Raw genomic sequence first — 20112 nt, forward strand, 5'->3', positions numbered from 1 at the left:
AGTGAGAAGGAAATAAAAGAAATTTAATTAAAAACATGAATGATCTATAGATCATTTAATGCAATCCCTATCAAAATACCAACAGCATTTTTCACAGACCTAGAATGAATAATCCTAACATTTGTATGAAGTTCTTATAAAATAAAGAAGTTTCTACACAGTGAAGGAAACAACAAAACTAAAAGGCAACCTACTGAATTGGAGAAGATATTTGCAAATGACATATCCAATAAAGGATTAGTACCCAAAATACATAAGGAACTTACAAAACTCAACACCCAGGGGAGCCTGGGTGGCTCAGTTGGTTAAGCGTCTGACTCTTAATTTCAGCTCAGGTCATGATCTCACGGTTTGTGGGTTCAAGCCCCACATCAGGCCCCACGCTGAAAAGTGCAAAGCCTGCTTGGGATTCTCTCTCTCCCCCTCTCTGCCCTACCCTGCTCACTCTATCTCTCAAAATAAATAAATCAACTTAAAAATTTTTATATATAAAAAAAAAACCTTGGGGCACCTGGGTGGCTCAGTCGGTTAAGCGTCCAACTCTTGGTGTTGGCTTGGGTCATAATCTCACACTTTGTGGGTTCAAGCCCCATACTGGGCTCTGTGCTGACAGTGTGGAGCCTGCTTGGGATACTCTCTCTCCCTCTCTCTCTGCCCCTCCCCCACTCACTCTGTCTCTCTCTCAAAAATAAGTAAACTTAAAAAAATTTTTTTAAAAACCCTCAACACCCAAAAAATGAATAATCCAATTTAAAAATGGGCAGAAGACATGAAAAGATATGTCTCCAAACAAGACATACAAATGGCCAACAGACACATGAAAAGATGCTCTATATCACTCATCAGGGAAATGCAAATCAAAACTACGGTGAGATACCACCTGGCACCTGTCAGAATGGCTAAAAATCAACAACACAAGAAACAAGTGTTGGTGAGGATGTGGAGAAAACGGAACCCTCGTATAGTGCTGGTGAGAATGCAAACTGGTGCAGCCACTCTGGAAAACAGTATGAAGGTTCCTCAAAAAGTTAAAAATGGAACTACCCTATGATCCAGTAAGTACACTACAGGGTATTTACCCCAAAAGTACAAAAACTAATTCAAAGGGATACATGCACCCTTATGTTTACCGGAGCGTTCTTTTCAACACTCAAATTATGGAAGCAGCCCAACTGTCCATCAATAGATGAATGTATAATGAAGATGTGGTGTGTGTACGTGTGTGTGTATACATATACAGAAACTACTATTTGGCCATGAAAAAGAATAAGATCTTGCCATTTGCAACAATATGGATGGAGTCAAAAAGCATAATGCTAAGTGAAATAAATCAGTCAGAGAAAGACAAATACCATACGATTTCACTCATATGTGGAAGCTAAGAAAACAAACAAAGGAGATAAAAAGGGGACAGAAACCAAGAAACAGACTCTCAACTCTAGAGAATAAGCTGATGGATACCAGGGCGGGGGTGGGTGGAGAGATGGGCGGAACAGGTGATAGGGATTAAGGAGTATGCTTGGGATGAGCACTGGGTGTTGTATGGAAGTGATGAATCACTATATTGTACCCCTGAAACTAATATAACACTGTATGTTAACTATACTGGAATTAAAAATTTTAAATAAAAAAATAAAAACATGTATGATCTATATGGAAAATTTTTGGAAATATTACTGATGGATGCTGAAGAAGATGTGTATTAACTGGAAAGTTGTAAGCCGTAATCAGACATTTAACAAACATTGCACACATCTCTGTAAATTCAAAAATCATTGACTTGTACATTTAAAATGGGTAAGTTTATGGTATATAAATTATACCTCAATAAAGCCATTTTTTAAACAGTTGTAACTGGACAAAATACAACATATAAGGTATCACTTCCCTCTAAACTAATGTGTAAGTTTAACATTTGTAATTAACAAATTCGCAACAGGATTGCTTGAGAACTGGACAACTGATGCGAAAAAATAAATAAGCAAAAATGGTCAGAAGATTTCTGAAAAAGAAGGACCGGGTCAGGTTCACCATATACTAAAGCATGTTTGCTGAGGACATGGGGAATTGGCACTGAGCGTTCATTCCCACCTAGTGTGTCTGCCTATTCTACAGAGGCTAGGAAGCTAAAAACCTGAATTTCCCAGACTCTCTTGCAACTGGGTGCTGCTAGCAGAAAGGTCTCCCCAGGTACATGTAGACACATAACGACGACTCTCTCCTCCAACCAAACACCTTAGGTCCTGCCCATGGCCCATTTAGTCTGGTTTTGGCAAGAATCCTACTGAGTCAGCTTACTAAAAACCCCCTCTCCTCAGTATCTGATCACTCTGATAATCTGATCAAATTTCCTTATCCCCCAGCCTCTGTAACTTGCCATGCTGGTCTGCTTTCAGCAAAAATCCTGTTGAGTTGTCTAGAGTTGTCTAGCAAGAATCTCCCCAGCTTTGATGTTTCCTCTCAGTAATTTTCCATCCACTGACCCCCCACCTGCTCCTTGGTGACAATGCTCCACCGTCCTTGCTGGAGAGGTAGTTGAGTCTGACCTCTTGCCTACTGCAAAACCCCTCTTGGGTAAAGTCTTCCTTACCATCTTTAACAAGTGTCTGAATACCTTTCTCATCAGCACAGTAAAACTGAAAAAACAAGTCTCAGAAGTAGGCATACTGCATGAATCTATTCTATAAAGCTTATTAGCATGAAAATTAAACAACAGATCAATTAGTGACACAAATATATGTGGACATCTATAAAGAAACACAAAGGAATGATCAACCATTCAGCAGAATGGCTAGTTCTGGGATCAGAGGAAATAACATGCCATCAGGATGGGACACATAGTGCTCTTTCGAAAGTAAGCTAAAATTCAGTGTCTTAAATCGAGTGATGAGTACATAAGTACTTGTACCATTGTTTGGTATTTTGTAAATACTGTTTTATACCTATTCACTATTTAGTAAGAGATAATTCTATAAAGAATGAAAAACTCCAAATTATTATTAATGAAAAAGGTAAGATGGGGCATCTGGGTGGCTCAGTCGGTCTGACTCTTGGTTTTGGCTCACGTCATGATCTCATGGTTTGTGGGTTCGAGCCCCACACTGGGCTCTGTGCTAACAGTGCAGAGCCTGCTTAGGATTCTCTCTCTCTGTCTCTCTCTCTGCCCCTCCTTCTCTCTCTCAAAATAAATAAACTTAAATAAAAAAAGAAAAAGCAAGATGGATGTTCACTGTCCATAAAACTTCTCTGAAAGGTTTGAATTTTTTCAAAATAAAGATTTGGAGAAAAAACAAGATCCTCACACTAAATCCATGCTGCATGGTAAATCACATCCTGATTTCAAACACATTAAAATGCAAACAACAGCAACAACAAAATGCGTCATCAGAGAAGTTACAGGTAAGAAAAGAACACAAAAGGAAGAACACTGGATGCTTGAGCTAACTTAGTTCCTGCTCAGCCTCTGGCCAAGCTGGGACCTGAAATGAATCCAGGGAACCTATAGGCTTCACGTATCCAATTTTAAAAAGACATCTGGCAAAGTTCTTTATTCTTGTAGGCAAAGGGGAGAAACGCGCACCCAGCAAAGTAGTTTGGTTAACAGGAACATCCAGGTACGCAGGTGAATGATTCTACCGGAAGCCTTCCACTCGCCTTTCACCATCCAGTCCGTTCTCTGCCCCAGAAGGCAGACGTGCATGGTTCATCAACAGCCTCCCTTACCCTCTGGCTTTTGTGGAGTTCAGTCAACGAGAAGCCCAGACAGGAGATCAGAGGGAAGGTGACGTTGCCTTGGGTTGGCCGTGGGCCTAGACCTGAGGTCACTGCTCCTAATGAGGAGGTTAACCCTGTAGGAGTCTCTCACTCCCAGCTCCAGTAACCACAGCCTCCTACCTACCCCTCCTTCAGGTTTAGGGATAACAATAGCTGGCCTTGATTATCCACATCCCTTCATTATCCCTAGTGGTCTTCTTACATCTACATTGTTACAAAAGGTCTTCTTGAAAATATTCGTTGGAAGTATCCTTAAAAAAAAAAAAAAAAAAAAAAAAAAAAGCAAGGGGTGGACTCAATTGGTTAAGCATCCAACTCTCAATTTTGGCTCAGGTTGTGATCTCATAGTTCGTGGGATCAAGCCGCATGTCCCCATGCTTGGGATTCTTTCTCCCTCTCTCTCTGCCCCTCCCCCACTCACGCAGCCTCTCCCTCTCTCAAAAACAAATAATAAACATTAAAAAAATAAGCGAGATATAGTCAAAGCATAGAATATGCAACCCTTTGAGTCATATGATGTAAAAGATAAATACATAGATAAGAGACTGGGAAGGTGGATGGATGAAAATAAAGGGCTCAGACGGTTCCTATGGGCCGGCTTCCCCTGCTGTTGCACATGCAGGTCTATTTCCTCAAGACTGTTGGGATCTTTATGCACAAGTGGACAAGCTGTGTAGACTGACTGCCAAGCCTGTATTGGGGTATGTGAACAGACAGCAGGTAGGCAGCCTGGGGCCCTTTCCAAATGACAGGGCAAGGAGAGCTCTACACTGTGGTGCCAAGAGCCATATGGAAAGCCCTAGTTGATTGTTCTTTTTTTTTTTTCCATTTCTTAGTTTTTTTTTAATCAAAACTTTCAAACACCCAGAAAAGTATAGTGAATCTCCATCACTCCTTTTGCTTGTATTGTTTCATCTCTGATCACTCCGTTTCTGTCCATTCTACCATTGGCGGGAATCTGGACTGTTTCCAATTTTTGGCTATTATAAATAAAGCCACTATGACCATTTTTATAAATGGCTTATGATGGACACAAGCATTATTTTCTGCAAGGTACAGATCTAAGAATGGAACTACAGGGTCACAGAGTAGATAGATGTATGTTCAGCTTTAGTTTTCCCCAAGTGGTTGTATGATTTACACTTCCAGAAGCATGCTGGGAGCTCCAATAGTCCCACATCCTGATGGACAGGTGGTATTATCAGTTCTGTTAATGTTGGCCATTTTGGAGGAGTGTGGTGATTCACTGCTGTGCTTGTAACTGGCGTTTCCTTTACAACTGATAAAGCAGAGGGTATTTTCATATGCTTATTGGTCATATGGATATCTTCTTTCGTGAAGTACCCGTTTTCCCCTGAATGATTACACTCAGGACATTTATCAAAACGCTCATCCTTTCTCCAGTAAGTGCAGTGGTGTCTTTATCCTAAATCAGATGGCCATATATGGTAACCATCCATTCTTGATTAGTTTTATGGCCATTTCCTTCCTTAGGCCAGGTGTGTCCATTTGGTAAATAAAACTATGTTTGACTAGAAAGACCAATCTGCTGCAAAATTAATCAGAAATTAATTTGAATGATCTGTTGTTTGACATTCTGCACAGCCCTGACACTTCTAGTCACAGTTCTTTGCCAATCCACTAAAATTTCACAAATAAAATGAAATGCTACAAAGCCTACTTCTACCCAAAATAAGTTATGAGTGTCTAATATAGTGTGCTACACATACATGCTTTTCAATCATTATCCTTAGTCCTCTAAATCAATAGATTATAATCATTCCGAAATCATTTGAGACTTATAGGAAAGTTACAAGAACAGTAGAAAGTTCAGGGCTCCTGGGTGGTTTAGTCAGTTCAGCATCCGACTTTGACTCAGGTCATCATCTCACAATCTGTGGGTTCGAGGCCCGCACTGGGTCCTGTGCTAATGGCTCAGAGCCCGGAGCCCGTTTTGGATTCTGTGTCTCCCTCTTTCTCTGCCCCTCCTCTGCTCTCTCTCTCAAAAATAAACAAACTTTAAGAAAAAAAAAATTTTTTTAAACAAAACAGTAGAGTTCAAATATACCCTTCATCTTGCTTCCCCTAATAGTAACCATTTATCATCAAAAACAGAGTAATGGTCAAAACCAGGAAATTGACACTCCTATAATGCTATAATAAACTACAACACTTATGTGAATTTCACTTGTTTCCCCTATTACTGTCCTTTTTCTGTTCCAGAATCCCATACTACATTTAGCCGTATCTCCTTTGTTTCCTCTGATCAATGACAGTTCCTTACTCATTCTTAGTAGAGACAATTGAGGGGATGGGCATGTCACATAAGAAATCTACATTCATAAATTATAAATATGTATTATCACTAATACTTTTACATTATATAAAATATATATAAAAATACAAATGTTAAAGGGCCAGATTTTTTTTTTAAGAGAAATCCTCATGTTTTCTTTCTTTATCCCAGTGGATTCTCCCATACGCCTCATTTTGATTTAAATAATACACCTTCTTCTACCAGATCATTTTAGGAAAATATCATAAGGAAAAGTGAAACATTATTCCTGCTTCGTCCTTCTGGATAAAATCTTCAGATGGCCACCACCATTCCAAAAAGGTATCAACTTAAAATTGCTATATTCCATAATTTTGAAGCACAATTTAAAGCAATTGATTGTACCCATTTCCAGGACTATTTAATTCTATTCATATGTGAGTTAAATATACAAAGGCTTGTCAAACGCAGTGAACTTTTACTTACAAACTTATTTTCAAAAGGAGATCAAAACATGTGAAAAGGAAATGTAAGAGGAAAGAAGTTAAAAAAAGATTCACTCAAGTGAATATCCACTCTTCTGTACCTTTTTTATAACCATGAGATTTAAATGACTGATAGTCCTAAACGTAATTACAAACTCTTCATTCATTTTTTTCAAATATATGAAATATGAGCGAGACCTCAAATGCACTGGAACTAATATCCAGGACATTAGAGAACAATTACTATTTTAAAGTCTTAAGTACCAGCAAGCCTTTGAAGACAGCTAAATTAAGCCTATACGGTCAGAAACTCATTACCCAGCTTAGTCTCGAGCAATTAGAACAAGGCATATAGTGTTACTGTTTAATTCAGAGAGAACGATAGCCGTATCATTTAAAACTTCTTTTTCTAACCTCAATTACCTTAGAAAAGGAAATCCTGCTACTCGCAATGGTAAAAGATCATTTGTTTTTAAATGTCAATCAAACATATTTATAGCTTACATAGTCTTTTAGCTCAGGGGAAGGAAGGCAGAGATATTAATTTGATATTAATGGAACTCATTAGCCTTTCTGGGAGAATCCATAAGAGTAACAGGGTTATTCAAAATAGAGAGAAGGAGCAGGTCTCAGTCTGAGAAGGTTCCAAACCCCAGGAGAATATAATGTTCTGACATTTACTGTTGGGGCTCCTACAGGGCTCAATCCAGGACCACTTTACTTTTCTCTTTACTATGTCCTTAACATAAATACCATTTTTAGGCTGATGTCCTCAAATTTGTATCAGCCCAGACATCTGAGTTCTGGGTTATAGGGTCACATAACCAACCACTTTTTAATCTCTGCACTTTAAGACAGCTCGTGTCTCAACTGTAACATACCTAAATAAGAATGGCTAGTAAAGCAGCAAAATATACTGAGCACTTATTATGGGCCAGACCCCATTCTAAGCATTTTTCATGCACTAATTGATTTAATCACTGCAATGATCCCGTGAGGCAACTATGATCACCACTCTTTCAGAAGGAGGAATGGAAGACACAGAAAGGTAAGTAACTAGCCCATGCTAACATTTCATACACGGCACGGTCAGCCTTCTGCTTCAGAGCCTAGACTCCTAATGACCCTGGTGAGTCACCTAAAGCAAAGTCAAGTCCCCCCCCCCCAGGTGAGTCACTTAAAGCAAAGTCGAGTCCTCTCCCCCCAGGTGTGTTCTTATCTTCTGACCCCAGACTCTCTCTCACCAGAGTGAAGATCAGCTCTTTTACTCAAGCTGAAAAGCAGGGATGATCTTTGATTCCTCACTTTCCTTCTTCATTCATACCAGCAAGTTCTCTCAATCCTACCTCCAAACCCACCCTCTTCCTCATCCTCAGTACAGTCTGGATCACAGGGAACCCCCCCACTCCCCCCGCAATCTCCTAAATGCATCCTCCACTCAGTGACAAAAGGGATCTCCGTAAAACACACATCAGCACATAACTGCTGAATTACTAAAAACCACTGAAAAGCATTTTTATCACTCTGAGAACAGAACCCACAAGCCTCAACGTCTTCCGAATGTTCCCGGTCTATCCCTAAAACTGCATCTTGAGTCACTGTCTCCCCACCTTACTCATTTTGCCCCAGCATTTTTTTTAATGCATTTAAAGTTCTCCAAAGCCAAAGAGAACTAAATTTGCATGATCTTTTGTTTGGGATTATGCACAGCACTGCCCCTTTCAGTTAGTGTGGACACAGTGTGACTGTAATTATAAAAGATGCCCATGAGCTTAGAACTGGGGTGCCTAGCCTCCTTCTGGCATATCCCACACCCACATCCCTGTGTGTGTTTCTATTTATTGGAGAAAGGGCTAAGTCCACTAAATAATGAGCAACACAGTTTCTGGAATGGAAAATGATCATCTCCTAGAAGACAGGGAAATACAGAAAGTAATAGAAGATACAGTAAGGTACGCATGACTCTTTTGACCTTGTTTCCTGCCATTTACTCCCCATCCTCTAAAAAAGGCCAAAAGGCCCAGGGTAGAAAGACCAGGACAAAGCATTAATTTAAAAAATGAGAAAGTTAATGTAAAGAAGGAAAAAAAAAGAAAAAAACAAAAGAGACCTTATTTAGACTCTTACACCTAGAACAGAGGCAGAGCACACGTAGCATATAAATATTTGTTGATCTGATTTGTAACGATGGAAAGAAAGTGAAGGATCAGTTCAAATGGCCCATGAATCAATATTTGTAATTTAACAGGAAGAACTGGAAGCAGGATTCCCTGCCCTTGAAAGTACCAAAATATCTACAACTGCTATCTGATGTACTTACTGGCATCATCCATGAACTCAAAGTCACCTCCTAGCTCAGAACTTGAAAAGTGATACTGGTCTGGGTCAGCCAGGGCGCTCAACAGAATCAGCAGTACCACAGCGTTGATAATCTGCAATAAGAAAGAAAAAAATTTAAGTGCCCCAAGGATATGGTCCTTATAATAGGAACTTAAACTGACCATATGGAATTCAATTTCAACAGAGGCTCACAATATTGAAACAAATAACAGGTAGCCCCCCTGCGGGAGCAGGCTAACATTCCCAAGCCAGAAGCACCACCTGTCCATAGCCAAGGGCTCATGGCTTGGGCATAGCAAACGGCCAGATTTCACCCCTTGCCCACCTTGGGGCTGGCATCCTAGAACAGTGAGCAACACACACAATCATACACAGCAGCCCTGATGCCCGGGGTTGGAAAAACACAAACTCTCCAGTTAGCCAAGTGCACCATGATAAGCAACCACAGGTCCTTCTAGGCGATCAAACATTTTCAGAGGGTCAGACGATCTGAGCTTTGAGACCATGTAGGGAACAGAGAGAATGAATGCAAAGTCACAGTGGCAGAGGCATGATGGTTCCTCCTGTTGTAGCTCAGGTGAGCCCCTTTCCACCCCAGGCCCATATCTCTGCCTTCTGCACACTGCAGAATACATAGCCCTCAGGTACTCCAAACTTAGCTTGTCTAAATGGAAATCACCATCTCCCATCTCTGCTCCTCTTTTTATGTTCTCTACCTTTAAAAACAGCATCACCATTAATAATTAAAGGGGAAAACATTCAGGCACTATGCTAACTTCTTTATGTGGAGTCTCTCTCTTAAGCTGTCCAATAACCCTAGTGAAATAGGCGCTATATTATCCCCATGTTATCGATGAGAAAACCGAGGCCTGTGAGTTAAGAACATTACTGAAGATCAGGCAGCTAACAACCTGCAGAAATGAGACCTGAATCCAGGAATTTTAATTCCAAAATGGAATCTCTTAGCCTCCTGTTTATATTTGAAACCTGATTATCTTTGAGCTTACCATCTACCTTACCCCCACATCTGACCAACTGGGAAATTCTGACCATTCTACTTGTACATCTGCATTTCCTTTATTCTTCCTGGCCATCCTTGCTGCATGCGACACACGTGTACCAACTGTGGTGGGGCTAGAGGGGCAGGTGTGCTAAGAGCTTGGGTGAGGCTTGAGATGAGACTGGGTTGTTATCTCCTTTTTGTGTGTATTACTCTTGTCCAAATGGGGATGGAATAAAATGAACAACCATGAAGATTATATAAAGGAAATTCTTTTACTAACAACAGTAAATAAAAGCATATCCTACTATAAAAGTCGTATTTGGAATACCTATTTACAGAAGAGGTTCAAAGGGAGGGCTAGGTTGTCTGCTCTATAAAACATCCACTCCAGAATCCATTTTTCTTTCTTTCTTTCTTTCTTTCTTTCTTTCTTTCTTTCTTTCTTTCTTTCTCTTCTTTCTTTCTTTCTTTCTTTCTTTCTTTCTTTCTTTCTTTTTCTTTCCTTCCTTCCTTCCTTCCTTCCTTCCTTCCTTCCTTCCTTCCTTCCTTCCTTATTTTTATTTATTTATGAGAGACAGAGTATGAGCAAGGGAGGGGCTGAGAGAGAGGGAGACTGAATCCACAAAGCAGGCTCCAGTCTCTAAGCTGCCAGCACAGAGCCCGACACGGGGCTCAAACCTGTGAACCATGAGATCATGACCTGAGCCGAAGTTGGATACTTAACCTACTGAGCCACCCAGGCGCCCCCAGAATTCATTTTTCAATGGCAATCCCAAGGTGGTTGTTTTAGGATTATTGTAGGATTTGGAATAATTCTTTTTCTTCCTCTTTGTTCCAAATCATCTCATATGGTCTGATTGTTTTTTGACAAGCACATGGTTAAAAAAATTTTTAAGGCACAAAAGGGTATATAGTGAAAAGTCACGCTCAGTCCTATTGCTATCCAATTATCCTCCCCACAGTGGTTATTAGAACCACTTATTTCTCTTCAAAGATCCCAGAAACTTCTTAGCACATTTTAAGGAGAGTGTGTTTAGCCAAACTCTATTTGAACAAAGCTTTTCAGAACACATCTAAAGCTTAAAGGAAGGTATGAGTTAGTCCCACAACTGGCATGTGATGTTTGGCAAGGATGTTCTTTGATAAACTGTCAAGTTTTCCTGGCATTTCGTTCCCTCTATACTTTTGTCTTTGAAAAAGGCAGCCCAAAGATTATGGGCTGAAGTAAGATCAGATGAAACAACCTAAGAATGTAGTTTGAAAAAGCAAAGCACCACACGAAGACAGCATAGTCACTGTTACCGCACTGGGTCGGTTTTAAGGTTGAAAAGGGAACTCTGAGATTCATGGGCAAAGCTTTAACCTAATGGTAGAGTAGGGAGGGTACGAGCAGATGATGGCAGAGTGAGAAGCAGTGCAGTGTCTGGTTAAGGTAATGCAGGCCACGTTTAGAGATTCCATAGGGCTTGTGTTAAGAGAGTTTGGATTTTATTCTAAGCACAACAAGAAGCCCATGAAGAATATCAAGAAAGGGAAGACAGTGACCTGGCTGGGGTTCAAATGAGTAAATCATGTAAAACATCTAGAAGGGTGACTGGCATACAATGGCCACTCACGTTAGTTCACTTACCTCTTCGCACCTCCATGGGACCGACATAAAAGCTCCTGGCTGGCATGGAACATTGCCTGGCTGCCAGATCTGAACCAGTGCTACGCCGTGGCTTCCCTGTCCTTATAGTTCCGACGTATCTGTCAATTCTCTGGGTTTTTTTTTTTTCTGATTTCAGATTTTATTACAAAATTTATACTAATCAAAACAGTGCAGCACTGGCATAAAACAGACACATGGACCAATGGAACAGAATTGAGAGCCCAGAAAAGACTCATGCATATATGGTCAACTGATGCTTGCCAAGGGAGCTAAGAATACTCAGTGGAGAAAACAACTGTCAGCTCTTAATCAGCTTGTTATTATCCCCATGCCTAGTTTACTTATCACAATACATTTACTAACTGCAGCAACAGATAGGCACTGTGCTAAGTGCTTAGCAAGAATTCTCTAGGACTCCGAATACAAGGCTAAGTAAGTCATGTGCCCAAATAACACAAAGCATACAGCAGTAAGCATGCCAAGAGTTCAGAGCAAGACTAATGAAGTTCAGAGAAAGGTATTACTGAAACTTGAGGCTGAGACTGAGGTCATGGGGAGATACAGCAGAGATGCGAACACTTGGACAGGGGCTGGAAAGATGGGAAGATTTTGGAAACTGAGCGGTGTGGAAAAGAACACGTTCAAGTCTGAGTAGGGCCACTGGGATGGGGCCTGTACTGAATATAGCAAGTAGTTAGATGTGACTGAATACAGCACACGAAGGGTAAATGTAAGGGAATGAGAAGAGAAATGCAGGTTGGGGCCGGATGGTGAAGAGTCCTCAGGGGCAGGACAGGAAGCTGGGGCTTCAAGCTAATAGCTAATGAATAGCTCATAAGCTGGGATGAGACACGATTAGAGCCGTGTCATTAGGAAGATCAAGCTGGAAGAGGCAGGGAGGCTAGGCAGGAGGCAGGCCCTGGATCTGGACAGCAGTGCAAAGGTCTGCTGAGGGGTAACCAAGGTTGTCTCCACTTCTCTCTAATTCTCAAGACAGCGCTGAGACTCTGGTCTTACACGTTACTTTCAGAGGTTATGGGACCTTTCCTCAGGTCCTAGAATGGAAGAGCCATGGTTGGAACCACAAGGCCTTGCCACGTGGAGGCAGCATCACTAGAGACAGGAAGTGACTAAATGCAAAGACAAAGGGACACAAACCAGATTGGAGATTTCAAGGCTGGGTGACGGGATGTATCTTGTTATTATCAGAAATAAGAGGGGAGATCACAGAGGGACTAAGATGAGGCTGATTTTAGAGACATTGAACTGGAAAGAATTTCCAGGATGTCCAAAGAATCACGTTAACTTGTCCATCTGCCCCTCTCTTTTTATTCTACCTTTGGTGTTCAGGCCTGCCCTCAGTTTTGTTCTGACCGCCTGATGCCTAGTCTTACTGGTGCTCCTGCTCGCTCCAGCTCATGTCATTCCTGACAGCTGAGTTCTGGCTCCTGGTTCGGTGTTCTTCTTGCTCCACAGAAGGCCCTGGGTCCGATTCCTGGCTGTGCCTGCGGCTCTCTGCACACTGTCATCGTCTCCTCTGTACCGCCAGCCCTGTGGCTCTTCTCTCTGTTCCCCAGCCACAGACCACAGTCCTGGGGCCGAATGCCCTGCCAGCTGCCCTAGTTCTTCACGAGACAGTCCAGGGAGAAAGGACACAGATAAAACAAAAATGTGATGGGAAGGTCATTATGACCAGTCACCATTGTGTTCTTTTCATCACATGGTGAAATTTTCATAACAAAAACGTGTGATGACACATATTTACTGTGTCCTAAAACCTCAACTGCCGACAGGAATGTGGCATGCCGTGGGTGGTATATATAGCGAATAGAGTAGGGTGACAGGGTGATCCGTGAGGACCAAGGTCTGTGCAAAGGGGCCGGGGGAGGACTAGCCATGGTAGTTACTACACAGAATCAGCTGGAAAAGGCCGAATTAAGTCAAAGCCCTAAGAACACCTGATAAGAAGGACTTCCTCTAAGAGAGAAAATGGAAGTTATCCAATTGTCAGTTCTGACCAAGAATGAAATGTCACCAGAAATGAGAACCAAGAAGATGATAGGACTTTCCAGGAGCAGATGATGCAATGAACATAGCTGAGCTAAATGTAAAAGAAAGAGTGGGCATATTTGTGATCTTGTTCAGCTAATGCTCACCTCCTTTGGACTTCGTCTGTTTTGGTAGGTCATATACAAATTGTTCCCATTCTATTGACAAAGTGTTCCTGGGGTATCACACATTTTTTCCTTGTTCTTGACAATGATTACTTCCATATGTAAATAAATTCAACTTCTGTCCAATTACTTAAGTAGTCAGGCCCTTGTATATTCTCCAGGGATCCAAAGTGCTTCTACCCTTAAATCATTTTTCAGCTCCTAAGTGAACAGTGATATCTGTAGTTTGAATCACTGAAAATGTTAAATGTAATTATCAGCTCATTTTTTAAAAACATCGATAAAAGCACCTTAATAACACCCCAGCCCACTGAGGTAATAATAATTACACAACCGCCAAAAATTTGCACAAAAAGGGGCGCTTGGGTGGCTCCGTCAGTTGAGCGACCGACTTCGGCTCAGGTCATGATCTCACGGCTCATGGGTTCGAGCCCCGCGTCAGGCTCTGTGCTGACAGCTCGGAGCCTGGAGCCTGCTTCGGATTCTGTGTCTCCCTCTCTCTCTGCCCCTCCCCTACTTGTGCTCTGTCTCTCTCTGCCTCTCAAAAATAAATAAATGTAAAAAAATTAAAAAAAAAAAAAAACTTTGCACAAAAGTGGTGTCCAAAAATGACTGTTGTGCAGATTTATCTATAATGAAAACTTGAAACAGAAGTAGGAGAAGGGCGGGGCACCTGGGTGGCTCCGTGGGTCAAGCGTCCAACTTCAGCTCAGGTCACGATCTCATGATTCGTGAGGTCAAGCCCTGCATCGGGCTCCATGCTGACAGCTCGGGGCCTGGAGCCTGCTTTGGATTCTGTGCCTCCCTCTCTCTGCTCCTCTCCTGCTTGCATTCTGTCTCTCTCTGTCTCTTTCTCTCTCTCTCAAAAATAAAGAAACATTAAAAAAATAAAAAAAAGAAATAGGAGAAGGGCTTAATAATATTACTACAAAATAACAGAATCCTAAGGATAAAAACCCATATTTTGAAAAAAGTTAACAATAAGAAATGTTCATAGTATGTTAAATGAAAACTACAGTATAAAAATGTTATATGATTCCAATTCTATTATTTATATGTGTGATATGTTCACAAGTATAAATCACAGACCAAGAACGCAAAAGTGTACAATGTTACTTACATACAAACCAGGTAGATGACGTGTACCTTTAATTTTCATTCTACCTTTTTTCATATCTTCCAGAGTGTCTAACATCAGCATATACTGCTTTTAGAGTTAGAGACAATTATTTAAAACTTCAAAAATATTTTTAATATAAACTATGTTACAAAATATTATTATTGAACTTGCTTCTCTAAAAAACAGTTAACGAAAGAAACTGACCAATGACAAGTAAATCTGGCTGGGCATTCAAGTCAAATCTTGGAAATAGGTATTTTGGGAGAGAAATGTCATAGTGAAATAACAATAAATAAGGAATCTGCCACTTCCAATAATGGTGAACCAGGTAATACAAACCAATGTCCCTCTGAGGACAACTAGGAAATCTGAACAAAATACCCACGTATGTGAGAAGGTGTGGCAGCTAATGAGGCAATGAGAATTACTGGTCCAAAATCCAGGAAAAGGCAGAAATACCCCAGGGGCATTTGTCGATTCTGGAAAAGACGGATAAGAGCTAAGAGCCTAAGCAGCACCCCTGACAGCCTTGCTGGGCCAGGGCATCAAGAGGCTGCCGGGTGGGGGTGGGGGTGGGGGCAGATCCCCCAGGGCTTTGCCCTAAGACCCTGCAGGGTCACCACTGGAGGAAGGTACACCAGAAGAAGACCAGCCTTTAGAGGGACACAGCCCAGCTTTGCAGCATCTGAGTCTTGAAACTGGATAAAGGCAATCCCCAGTTGCTAGACCCCTAATAAAAGCTATTAAAATCCTGGAGGAGAAAGAGATCATCCTATGCCTTGAATTATTTTTTTAATTTTTCAAATGCAATGTCCAAAATACAGCGAACAGGAAAGACAAAACTCTCAGAATAGAAACCAGAAAATCCAATAAAATACCCACTTGTTTTACTAAAACAAACAAACAACAGACAACAGAAACATAAGTACTCTTGATATAGAAGTTAATGAGCATGTGCTTTAAAGTGAACTATGATGAGACACCTGGGTGGCTCAGTCGGTTAAGCATCCAACCTCAGCTCAGGTCATGATCTCACAGTTTGTGGGTTTGAGCCCCGCATGGGACTCTGTGCTGACAGCTCAGAGCCTAGAGCCCGCTTCAGATTCTGTCTCTCTCTCCCTCTGCCCCTCCCCTGCTTGCGCTCTGTGTCTGTCTCTCAAAAATAAATAAACATTAAAAAAAATTTTGTTTTAAATAAAGAGAACTATGCTAGGGATGCCTGGGTGGCTCAGTCGGTTAAGTGTCCAATCTCATGGTTCATGAGTTCAAGCCCTGCATCGGGCTCTGCACTGACTGTGCAGAGCCTGCTTGGGGTTCTCTCTCTCTCCCTCTCTTTCTGCCCCTCCCCAGCTCGTGCTCACTTTGTCTCTCAAAATAAATAAACTTTTTTAAAAAATCAAAAAAATAGGGGCGCCTGGGTGGCGCAGTCGGTTGGGCGTCCGACTTCAGCCAGGTCACGATCTCGCGGTCCGTGAGTTCGAGCCCCGCATCAGGCTCTGGGCTGATGGCTCGGAGCCTGGAGCCTGTTTCCGATTCTGTGTCTCCCTCTCTCTCTGCCCCTCCCCCGTTCATGCTCTGTCTCTCTCTGTCCCAAAATAAATAAAAAACGTTGAAAAAAAAAATTTTTTTAAAAAAATCAAAAAAATAAAAGTATCTTTTTAATAAATAAATAAATAAATAAAGTGACTATGCTTATGAAAATCAAGGGGATAAAGAAGAAACACAAGGAGAATTTTGGCAGGGAACTGGTATAAAAAGAAGCATATGACAGAGTTGAGTTGAAAAGAATACAGAGGCTCTAGAGTGAGAAACTGCAGTAGCCAAATCAAGAACACAGTGGATGAGTTTCATCCATTAGACAAAGTGCAAGAAAATTAATGAGTTGCTAAGACAGAAGAAAACGTTCAGATGGTTGGCTTTAATTAAAAAAAAAAAAAAAAAGCAGAAGACAATGGAGTTCCAACTTCAAAATGCTGGGGAAGAAATGCCAACCTACAGTTTTGTATCAAGAAAAAAAATCCTTCAAGAATAAAAATGAAACAGAGGCTCTTGGACAAAACGGAGGGAATTTGTCACCAGCAGTTCAGCAGTAAAGAAGCACTGAAGGGTATTCTTTGGGCAAAAGAAAAATGATGCCAGATAAAAGGCTGAAGAGGTACAAAGAAAGAAGAATAACAGAAATGATAATTATGTTGGCAACTGTGAATATCGATAACATAATAACAATAATAATGACTACAAAATATAAATAGATTCAAAATAGACAATACCATGTAAGTCAAGAGCAGATCACTGGAACTGAACTGATCTTAAATCCTTGCATTGCCCAGGAAAAGAATGAAAGTACCAGTTAATGGGAGATTTTAAAGAGTCCAGGATGTTATGTTGTAATCCCTAGGGCAACCTTTAAGAGAATAGTCAGACTCGAGTGGTAGGTAGACACATGACTGCTTGTTCGGTAATAACCGAGCTGTTTATATTTTGTGCATTTCCCATATGTGTGCAATATTCACAGTAAAAATGGTTAAAAATAATTTAAAAAATAAATATAAATTATAATCAGATATGTGATTTTCACATGGTTGACTAATTTTTTTCAACTTTTTTTTTTTTTTAAGCAATCTCTATGCCCAACGCGGGGCTCAAACTCAGGACTCCGAGATCAAGCATCACATGCTCTACCAACTGAGCCAACCAGGTGCCTTTAGATGGCTAACTTTTATATTCCCACATTTGAAAAAAAAAAAATTAAGCTAATAATGGCAGCTGTGCCTTTCACTTGGGTCCAACATCAATGGGCAAATCAAAATGAAAGTTTGAACTTTTTACTTGAAATATTTTTTTTAATTTTTTTTTTTAACGTTTATTTATTTTTGAGACAGAGAGAGACAGAGCATGAACAGGGGAGGGGCAGAGAGAGAGGGAGACACAGAATCGGAAACAGGCTCCAGGTTCTGAGCTGTCAGCACAGAGCCCGACGCGGGGCTCGAACTCACGGACCATGAGATCATGACCTGAGCCGAAGTCGGACGCTTAACCGACCGAGCCACCCAGGCGCCCCGCTTGAAATATTTTTAAATCAAATTTTAGAACTCTGATCCAAATGTGCTTCCTTATTCAATTCAAATAAGCCCCTGTCTAGAAGGTCCTGTTCTGATATTGAAATACGTTTCTGACATTTGCTATTTCAATCCAAACAATTGTGGTAAATATATTTTGGGAAAAAAACTGGATTTATTGTAAAACCCTATTTGCCTAAGAAATTTTGTAAATCAGTTCACCTATTATGTTCCCAACATTCTTCTTGAAACTGGGTTATACAACCACGAATAACACACGGTCCTAGTCCCAAAGATTAGTATTTCAGTGGGGCAAACACGTCAACAGCCAAGTAAAATGCAGAATGCTAGAACATTCATTAAGCAATTCATTCAATTGTTCAGAAGTTCAGAAATTACCCATGAGGCAACAAACATATGCCAAGCACTATGCTAAGCATCACATCCATATTACAACAAACACCACAAGGTAGCTTATTGTCTAGTGGGGAAGACAGTAAAACAAACCGGATGTTCGTTCAGAGTGAAAAAGAATTCTGCCGTACTAGTGGTTCAGGGAGAAGCTGAAAGACTTTGCAGGGAGATGACACTGTTAACACCACAGAGAGTAACAGACTTCTGGAAATCTTGAGAGACAAAAGATTACAGCGCAAATAATTTTAGGGTATCAGACTCAATGACTAAGAATTAAGTATTAACAGACAGTCCCAGGAAACAAACACATAAAAATGAGCCACTCTTCTCGGCCCTTTGTGTTGAATTAATATTCTAGGCTAATGTTTTAAACTCCCGAAGCTATAAACCAAGGGACTACGTCCAGGTTACACACAGTGAGGGAAAAAGGCTCAGCAGTGAAATCAAAGTTGTACCTTTCATGAGTGCCACGTTTCAATAGGCAAATTTTTTAAATGTAGAAATGTTTTCCCCAAATTCAGTGAGACCCTCCTGATTCACCTTGTAGCCCACAGTGCCATCACATTAACCTGTCCCATTTTATAGCACTGGAGCAGTCTTGCCTCCCCTGTGAAGTGTGACTATTATTGCATTCTGCAAATGAGCACACTCCGACTGCACAGGAAACCCCACACAAGGTCACATAGTGCTCAGCTGAGACTCAATCACTGATCCTTTGATCACAAATGTCATATATGCTCTTTTTGGGGCGCCTGGGTGGCTCAGTTGGTTGAGCATCTGACTCCTGGTTTCAGCTCAGGTCATGATCCCACGGAACTGAGCCCCACATCAGGCTCTGCACTGACAGCGTGGAGCCTGCCTGGGATGGATTCTCTCCCTCCCTCCCTCCCTCCCTCCCTCCCTCCATCCCTCTCTCTCTCTCTCTCTCTTCTCTCTCTCTCTGCCCCTCCCCATGCACTTTCTCTCTCTCTCTCTCTCAAAATAAATAAATAAACATTTTTTTTAAATGCCACACATGCTCTTTCTAGTAAACAGGTTCCTCTCAAGAAGCCACCGCACCCAGTTCACAGATCCCACGAACTCTGCTAACCAATCCCCTAGCACTTGCTCCGAATTCTTTTCAAGGGAGTGTTCCAGATAGCCACTCTCACTGTGACTGGAGCAAGCAAAATGAAGCCGATCTGCCACCCCAGCAGAAGCATTCCCATTTCTCCCAATGGACTTGGCTGGGTTCTCCCGATGGGCTTGGCTGGGTTCTGATTTTCACCCTCAGGCTGAGGCACCATTATATGCTCTCACAAATATACAGCCCATGTAATTAATGAGAAAGCTGTCTGGACAGTGGCAGAGGATGGTCGCCTAGAGGAAGCCAGCTAGGGGAATGCTGTCCAAAGAGTCTCTGGGAGAGTTGAGAGCGAGGGGTATGGATGGAGAGGACAAGCATGTTCCCTTTTATGTCTTAAAGAATATTCTGGGTCTCTGAATGTGAAAAGACAGGCCTAGCCTGCAGCCTAGTTTAGAATGGGCTATGGCTGGGGCGCCTGGGTGGCGCAGTCGGTTAAGCGTCCGACTTCAGCCAGGTCACGATCTCGCGGTCCGTGAGTTCGAGCCCCGCGTCGGGCTCTGGGCTGATGGCTCAGAGCCTGGAGCCTGTTTCCGATTCTGTGTCTCCCTCTCTCTCTGCCCCTCCCCCGTTCATGCTCTGTCTCTCTCTGTCCCAAAAATAAATAAACGTTGAAAAAAAAAAATTAGAATGGGCTATGGAGATCTAAACTCCATGCGTAAGAAAAGTATCACATGCTACAGGGTTAGAAGAC

The 20112-nt window shown here is 41.5% G+C and overlaps 1 protein-coding gene across 1 annotated transcript in view; it reads right to left on the reverse strand.

Annotated features, from left to right (window-relative positions):
• LAPTM4B (lysosomal protein transmembrane 4 beta) overlaps positions 1–20112 on the reverse strand; it is a 94885-nt gene that overhangs the window by 37591 nt on the left and 37182 nt on the right. The window contains exon 4 of the mRNA XM_047088842.1: positions 8855–8966. Coding sequence (XP_046944798.1) covers positions 8855–8966 — 112 coding nt within the window. The remainder of the gene's footprint in view (positions 1–8854; positions 8967–20112) is intronic.

This window comes from Lynx rufus, unplaced genomic scaffold (genome assembly GCF_022079265.1).
Source record: "Lynx rufus isolate CCGP_SWC_20201006 ecotype Redwood Valley unplaced genomic scaffold, mLynRuf1.p SCAF_26, whole genome shotgun sequence".
Taxonomy (NCBI): Eukaryota; Metazoa; Chordata; class Mammalia; order Carnivora; family Felidae; genus Lynx; species Lynx rufus.